Source organism: Eriocheir sinensis, chromosome 12, assembly GCF_024679095.1.
Source record: "Eriocheir sinensis breed Jianghai 21 chromosome 12, ASM2467909v1, whole genome shotgun sequence".
NCBI classification, from domain to species: domain Eukaryota; kingdom Metazoa; phylum Arthropoda; class Malacostraca; order Decapoda; family Varunidae; genus Eriocheir; species Eriocheir sinensis.
Window position 1 is genome coordinate 21,475,761 of NC_066520.1, and position 8,430 is coordinate 21,484,190.

The 8,430-nt window shown below is 45.8% G+C and overlaps 2 protein-coding genes across 2 annotated transcripts in view; both read right to left on the reverse strand.

Annotated features, from left to right (window-relative positions):
- Positions 1 to 1,595, reverse strand: part of LOC126997613 (WAS/WASL-interacting protein family member 1-like) — a 35,543-nt gene extending 33,948 nt beyond the window's left edge. Inside the window, exon 1 of the mRNA XM_050858800.1 lies at positions 1,470 to 1,595. The gene's annotated coding sequence lies outside the window, so the exon portion shown is untranslated. The remainder of the gene's footprint in view (positions 1 to 1,469) is intronic.
- Positions 1,596 to 5,369: 3,774 nt separating this feature from the next.
- On the reverse strand, positions 5,370 to 8,335 carry LOC126997615 (uncharacterized). The gene is made up of 6 exons (XM_050858801.1): positions 7,974 to 8,335; positions 7,267 to 7,448; positions 6,693 to 6,821; positions 6,332 to 6,480; positions 6,096 to 6,214; positions 5,370 to 5,988 (listed from the first exon to the last, which is right to left on the reverse strand). The coding sequence occupies exons 1-6, from the start codon at positions 8,049 to 8,051 to the stop codon at positions 5,452 to 5,454; spliced, it is 1,194 nt and encodes a 397-aa protein (XP_050714758.1). The 5' UTR covers positions 8,052 to 8,335; the 3' UTR covers positions 5,370 to 5,451.
- Positions 8,336 to 8,430: the final 95 nt, after the last annotated feature.

Below are 8,430 nucleotides of genomic sequence, written 5' to 3' on the forward strand. Positions count from 1 at the left end.
TAGGGTTTGAACAGAGCAGAGTAAGAAAATTGATGTTAAAAGGACCATAGATAAAAGAGATGGAGATTTTTTGAGTTTTTTTTAAGAATATTGAGATTGGAAGAGATTTTGAGCCGAAAGTGAGCCAAGGACGAAACAACCAGACAAGTTTCCCCCGTTTTTTGCTTTCTTTTGTTAGTTTTTTTCGTGCATTTGTGAATTTACCTCTTACGTACAAACACACACACACACACACACACACACACACACACACACACACACACACACACACACACACACACACACACACACACACACACACACACACACACACACACACCTTTCCAAAAAACAAAAAAATCACGGACCAGACCCACAATCGCTCCTCCACGCATCACGACCGTCACTTGTCAGCCACACGGGACCACTTGCACGCACAACCTCGGCCTCATCACCGCACAATCACCACAATCACCACCACCAGCTGGCTCACCACACTCCACCATCACCACCACCACCACCTTCACCTCCAGCAACAGCAAGGAGTACCGTTACCACCACCACCATCAACACCATCACCACCACAGTCACTGTCATCACCACTTCGGTTTGCACAATGAAGGCCGCTCACCATCACCACCACCACGTTCACCACCACACCCAAGCGTCGGCACCACTACACGTTCTCAAGCCGTTCCTATACATATGTTTCTTTCGCTCCGTTTCTTAAGTTCGGCGATGAAGAGCAGACAGAAACGTTGCAGAATACTCAAAATCAAGAATGTGGGTTTAAACAGGGAAAAAAGTTGTATTAAGTTGAGTCTACGGGATATATTAGACTTATCTATGTATGTTATGTGTGTTTCGTTGTTTTCGTTCTTGATTTATACGTTAATTTTAATATTCGAGAGAGATTTCCCTTAACGAATGCTCTGTAACGTTACTCTACGGGGAGGCATACACCGTTTCCCATACATTAACTATCACATCCACTTCCTTTCCTCTCGTAGTGTTAATCAAAGGGCTTAATATGTTGTTTTCGTTCATACTTTAAGTTAAATTCGAGAGAGATTTCCATAAATGAATGCTCTGAAATGCAACCCCGGGAGGCACACATCTTTTCCCATACAATAAAACATAACATTTACTTCATTTCCTTTCGTAGTGTTAATCAAATATGTTGTTTTCGTTCTTGATTCATACGTTGTTAAATTCAAGAGAGATTTCCATAAATGAATGCTCTGAAATGCGACCCCGGGAGACACACACCTTTTCCCATATATTAAACCATTACATTCACTTCCTTTCCTCTCGCAGTGTTGAATTCATACATTAAATTAAATACTCCAGAGAGATTTCCCTGAACGAATGCTCTAAAACGAGACTCTGCGGGGAGCACACACCGTTTCCAATACACTAACCAATACATTCACTTATTTTCCCTTCGTAGTGGTAACAAGTATACAAGCCAAGAGGGGAGGGTCACTTACAGCTGTCTGGCCGTGTAGTGGCTTTGTACAGCAGCTCCCACGACAAACAGACACACTAACCCTCACTTGCGAGCCAACGGAGAGACACTCCTCCTCTCACCTGCCGCTATTCAGGTGCGCTCCGGCCGCCGCGTCCAACGTCTCGTACCTGAGGCTGCGGGAGGAGGGAGGTGGTGGGCTAGGGAGGTCATCAGGTTACTCAGGTGTGTGCTTGTTGACCTCCAGACGAGTGTGCTGATTAGTAGGAACAGAAGTGTGTTCCAAAAAATATTGGCTCATAAATGCATCGTCGGGTCCAGTGTTTCCTGTAAGTTGGGATTTTCAAACGCCTTCGCCTCTCACATGATCTATTTTTAAAGGCCAAAAAGGAGAGCAATCGAGTTTTCATGAGTGTTCATTTAAGTTCATGGTACAGAAGAAGGGTCAGACCACCAGAAGGGTCATAAAGTTAGCTCTGAAAATCCCTGAAACTCCAAGGAGAGTCTTGTCAAATATGTGTGTGCTTGGGCGCGGAAATGCCTCAACAGTATGACCCTTATTCTCTTGTGACCGAAAGGAACGGGAGTGTGTGCAGCATAAAGTTCAGGGTTGGTATTCACAGACGCTTCCCCCTCTCATATCAACTATTTCCAAAGGCCAAAAAGGAGATAAATCGGGTTCTCATGACTGTTTTCTTAGGTTCAGGGTATAGAGGAAGGGTCAAACTACTACCAGGGTCAATAAACTACTTTTGGAAATGCCTCGAACCCCTACGAAAGCCGTGTCAAAAGTGAGCGTGTGAGCGGCGAGGCGAATGAGGATATGGTCGCAGGTTCATAACACCACTCCAGGTCTTCTAGTTTCAAGGAATTAATGAGCTTATTAGTGGCGTGACTTGTGTACGTTTAATCACCTTCATAAGAGTTGCTTCATTCAGTCTGTGTTGCAATAATCGCCATGAAAAGCAAATGGAAAGAAACTATTTGCCTGTCGGTGACTAAGCACGTGTTGCAGGTCACGCTGTTACCTCCGTCAGTTGGTTCAGAGCCAAGGACCGTCGCCGCCTCCCTCGCCGCCGCCCCTTGCAACACCCTCACCCTGCGACACATCAGGCGACGCCAAACACAAACACTTGTCAACACTGCAGGACTCGGACCCACATCACAGCCCCTGGAGGGTAAAACGGTGTCCCGGCGGCTCACTCACTCGCTCCGTACATGCAGGAAGAATTTTTGTCCTTGTGAAATATACCGTTCGAGTTAGTGCTGACCTATGAGGAACTGGCTGATGGACGCCCTTTAGCCTCAGGTGTGGACGGGAGGCGGAGGAGGAGGAGGAGAAGGAGGTGGAGGAGGAGGAGGGTAAAGGCACTGACGACTGGTAGAAAGTAAGCAGGATCGCCGCTGCCACACGCACGACGCTACGCTCCAGGCCCTCGAGAGCAAGTATCCTCAATCCAGGCACCATAAACTTGATTACCTCGCCTCATATCCAGAAAAAGGGCAGTACTTATTACCCGTTGTGGCCTGCGATGTGTCCTCTTGCAAGTCGGCACTAAAGGGCGGCGCAGATATGAAGTGACGTGGGTGATGATTCCTGTCTGGCATTGTGTGGTGATTGTGAGCGAGTGAGCGGAAGGAGTTCGATCATGATAAAGACCCGTTAGCTGGACACCGAGCGAACGAGCGAGCGATATCAGTAGCCGCGGGATGCTTAGATGTAGCGGAAGGGATAGGCGAGAGAGGAGGGGAAAGAATAGAAAAGAATAGAGACAAGAAAGGAGAGGAAAAAGGATAACAGGAGAAGAATGTAGAGAAAGTGAGAGGAAGAAAATGAGAAAACGAAGTAGAGAGGAAGGGTAAGGCAAGAGAAGGGGAATAGAGAGGAGATGAATGAGGAGAGGAGATGCAAAGAGGATAAGAAAAGAGTAGGAGAGAGGAGTATAGATAACAGAGAAGAGGAATGGAAAGAAAAGGAGAGGATGGGAAACGAAAGAACAGAGAGGAGAGGAGAGCAGAATGGAGAAGAGAATAAAGAGGAAGAGTGTAGTGAAGTGCAGAGAAGAGGAGCAGAGATGACTAAAGAGGCGAGACAAGAGGAGGCTGGGTGTGAGTTATCTCCGCTCACTTCGGCCCAAGCACAGTTATGTTACCTGTCACAAGATAATGATGCCGTGAATTGATTACCTGTGAGGGCGGTCGCGCAGGTTATCAGGGTCTTGCTGGCTAATACGGAGCAAAACTGAGCGATTCCATTTAAACTTAACTGTCCATATCAAGTTATTAAGGAGCCTCTCTGAATATACCAAAGCTAGTGTTCTCTCTGCCTGCAACCTCACCTGATCTACCTTAACATTCTTTAGCTTAATTTATTGGACGCAACGTGATTTATAGACAGCGCATATTAACTACCCTTCATTTTATTTTGTGTGTATGAGTGTATGTGTGTGTGTGTGTAGGTGGTGAGAGAGTGCATTCAAGAACCAGAAAGCAGAACTGATTCACTTATTAACGAACTAAAAAAGAAAGATCAGTGAAAGAAAATTGGAATTTATGCGTGCGTGCGTGTGTGTGAGTGCGTGCGTGCGTGCGTCTCGGCCCACCGCTCGCCATTCCCGTCGCCTCGTCCGCCGCCGCTGGTCGTGACACGTTTCACCTTTTCCAGCCTCTGCCTCTGCCTCTGCGTTATACTCGTGTGCACTTTTGAGCCCTCAGAGTGACTTCGCCGTGGCTGTGTACCATGAATCCATCGTTTTCCCCTTCCCTTTCACATCTCTTCGCTTTCCTCTCCTTTCTTTCTCTCTTTACTTATGAATATATGGTCCTATCACTCAGTCTCTCGTTCCCTTTATTTTTATCCTTATTATGTCCCTCCCTTCCCCATTTCTTACTTCTAACATGCATTTCCCATTTCCAGTCACCTCTACTCTTCTCCCCCATTACAGGCTATATCTTTCTCTCTTCCCCATTTCTTACTTCTAACATGCATTTCCCATTTCCTGATACCTCTATTCCTATCCCCCATTATATATCTTTCCCTATTCTCCATTTCTTACCCCTAACATGTATTTCCCATTTTCTGTTACCTCTACTTCTATCTCCCAATACGTCTTTTCCTCTTCCCCATTTCCAGGTATTTTCCATTCCCTGCCCCCTCTTCCCTCTCTCCCTCTGCATGATCATCTATCTATGTGTCTTCTCGATCGTTGTTACCACCCATTTTAGCCTCCTGTACACATCCGAACGCATTGTCCATCCTTAGAAAGTTATTCACTCTCGTTTTATTCTCATATCGTCTTCATTCTCGTCACTATCTTCATTCTCATCTTCATTCTCATCATCAATGTTTTCACCTATTACGCAAGCGTCATTATACCAAAGACTTTCGCTATCACAAACTTAATATTCACCCTGGCGTTCAACACTTACACTTCTCAGGTAGACTCGATTATACTCTCTCTCTCTCTCTCTCTCTCTCTCTCTCTCTCTCTCTCTCTTGGTCTTTCAGCTGCACTCTATTAGTAAACAAATCACACCTCGCTGCCCTTTCTCTGTGGTGGAATGTAACCTGCACCTCATCTTGACAGCAACAGGTTTTGATTTCATTCCAGTTACTTCGATCACTCTGTGTCTTTGGCTGTTTGTGTGTTGGTATGCTCTCTCTCTCTCTCTCTCTCTCTCTCTCTCTCTCTCTCTCTCTTACACAATCCATTCAGTGCGCCACATCATTGTTTCCGGAATGTTTCGGTTCTTCCTTCTCGAGTTTTCTTTCTTTTCTGTTTAAATTCCACTGGCATTTCACCGCGATATGTTACCATGGCGTTATACTCTTCAAATTAGAAATGACTGTTTTGCTACATAGTTATCTACAACGTGGATGAATCAGAGAAAGAGAAAATGTAAGCAAAACGAGTGAAAAGAGCCAGGATATTACAAGCTTTATTAGAGCATTATGCTTACTAAATAACTATGAAAGACATCTGGAGCAAGAAAGTGATAACTGCCTATGGAACTAAGTGTGGTGGACAGTGCTTCTTACATAGACTGGAGTTCCTCTTGATGAAGGTGTAGTCGCCGTCCCAGTAGTCGTACAGGACGTAGCCTCGCTCCACCATGAACCTGACGAAGTAAGGGTCCTTGCCCTGGCGGGGGTCCTGCTGCCCCACGTACACCACCTTCGTCACCGTCTTCACCCTGGGCGGAGACGTGTGTGGGGGTCTGGACAAGCCTTTCTCGGCTCCAGCCCTGCTACTGGAGGCTTCAGGCGGCGCTGGAGTGTGTTCGTACAGATTCTTGAAGGCGTTTGTGCCAAGTCGGTGCTCGATGCTCCACACTGCCACGTCCACCTCCTCCCAGGGCAGGTTGATGAGGATGTCGGCCTCGGCGCCCTCCACGTCGAGGCTCACGTACTGCAGCGACGTGGTATTGACGGCCAGCAGGAAGGAGAGCAGCGGGAAGCATTGCACCACCTGCTTGTGCCGCTGCCCCATCCGTCCCGCCGCCGGGGCCTGCACGCCCGCCAAGTTACCTGTTGACCGCACCTGCCGCAGGGAGATAGATTGTGTTGTTCCGGCATGTTTGTGTTTTACTCATGAATAGACATTCCTCAAGATTTTTGTTTTCGTCTCAAGGTTGTAGAGACACTCACGAGAAGTTGAGTGCCCACGGAGGCGGCGGCGTCAGCAAAATAGCCATGGAAGACGAATTCCTGAGGGTAGGGCGTCAGGGCCAGGCAGGCGTGGGAGGACCAGGCACGCCGACGTTTGCCTTTGGATAGAAACAAAAATGAAACACCCGTATTGAGTGTTCTGTCTTTTGTGAGGAATACAAATCAATCCCTATAGAGAACCTTGCGCTTGTTGGACTGTATTGCCATAGCCTTACCAGTGAGCGCCGAGTAGAGGGTGTTGTCCGCCTCGACGAGCAGGCCCGTCCATCCCAGGTCACGCTCCAGGTACAGCGTGTTGGAGATGAACTCCCCGTCTAGCGCCCCGGCCTCCAGGAAGAAGCCGGGAGAGGCGTCCGAGAATAGCCTGAAGGATTATTTTCATGCTAGCCCCCGTGTTGGATGATAGCTAACGTTGTCTTACTTATACTGGAAGATAACCGTTTCGTGCTAGCTATGCTCAGTGCCAGCGACTCGCGGACAAAAACATTACCCCGAGAAATAAACGTAATCAGTTCAATCATATGCTACTTTTCCTCTATATAGAATCTCAGGACCAATCCACCCTCTCGTACGTACGTTATGAGATGCTTGTTCGTTCGGATCCAAGAGGAGAACCCGACCCTGTAAATGTTGTACTTTTCGGCCTCGGCTCCACTTCGGTCCAGCATCAAGTTCGGTGGCCCGGGAGACGGTGGAGCCAAGTATCTTCAAGAGGAAAGAAAGCGATGGTGAAGGAGCCACTGGACGAAAAGAACAGCGCTACTAAAGTGAAATTGAAAAGTGTATGGACTAGCGTGGAAAAATAGACAGATAGATAGATCGATAGATGAAATTGATAGCCATTATTTTCAGCACGTGAGCAATTTATAATATTGTAATTAGTTTAGTTATTCGGTTTAGGAGAAAGTTCTAACCTACTAATTGGTATACCATTTCCCTGATACGATTATTATTTCCATTACTACTACTACTACTACTACTACTACTACTACTACTACTACTACTACTACTACTACTACTACTACTACTACTACTACTACTATTACTACTACTACTACTACTACTACTACTACTACTACTACCACCATCCCCACCACCACCATCATCATCATCATCATTACAAAAATCACTAACGTATCAAAAATTTCACCTTTCTCGGAGGAGGCGCAACAGCTGTGGGTCGTTGGCTTCCAGGGGGCCCAGAGCTCTGATTGCAGCCTCTCTTAAAACAGCATCTTCCTCTCTCTCCCGCCACAGGGCCTTCGATGTCGTTACCCACCAGCCTCGAATTGCTACCACCGCCACCACAGTGACCACCACCACCAGCGCGTACTGAGGGAAAAAAAGAAAACTGAGTAAGGTATAGAAAAGGGAATAAAGGCAAAGAGAAAAGGAAAGAGAGGTTAAGAGAGGACGTAGTAAAGAGAGAATACTAAAAAGAAGAGTAGAGAGAAATTGAAGAGATAACAGAGTAAAGAGAAGTAAAAAAAGAATATAAGTTTGACATGGCGGTAATTTAGATCAGATTAACACAAGTAATTATCAGATTAACTCCAGTAATTATCAACTTTTCGAGATTACGTGTCATTAAAGGAAGTGTTATATTCAAGATCTATTTCTTTGCATAGGTAAAGTTTGCGAATGAGTAGCCTAATTGTTTAAAGGACCGTGCGCTTGTTAGATATATTAAGCATTTGTTATATTAGTCATTTTTATTATTATCATTATCATTATCATTATCATTATCATTATCATCATTATCATTATCATTATTATTATTATTATTATTATTATTATTATTATTATTATTATTATTATTATTATTATTATTATTATTATTATGCTAGTCATGCTTACCTTAATGAAAACTCTTCCCATCTCTTGACCTTGACTCCCCGCGCCCGTGTTGCGTCCATGCTGACTCGTCTTGACCATTACGATTATCAGTGTGTGTGTGTGTCCCTACCAGCACACCAGATCACCAACACGTCCTCTTCAGCATCACCCTCGGCCCTTACACCACCCCATTGCATAACACCACGATCATCACCACAGCTATGCAACGTTACTACAATTACACCATCACAATCACCTCTCCAGCCGCCACGTTTTAGCAATACTTCGACACCAGGATAAGAATAGCCGAAAATGCTTGCTTGGCTGCGTGGTGCTTTTTCCTTACCCCCGAAGCAGTCCCTCCCCCTCCCTCTAGTGATCCAGGCCCCTCCTCCTCCTTGATATATATTATTTACGGTTACGCGCGCATTTTTTCCTCCTTCAGTGGCAGGGGGATATAGTTTTTTAAGCTCCCTTT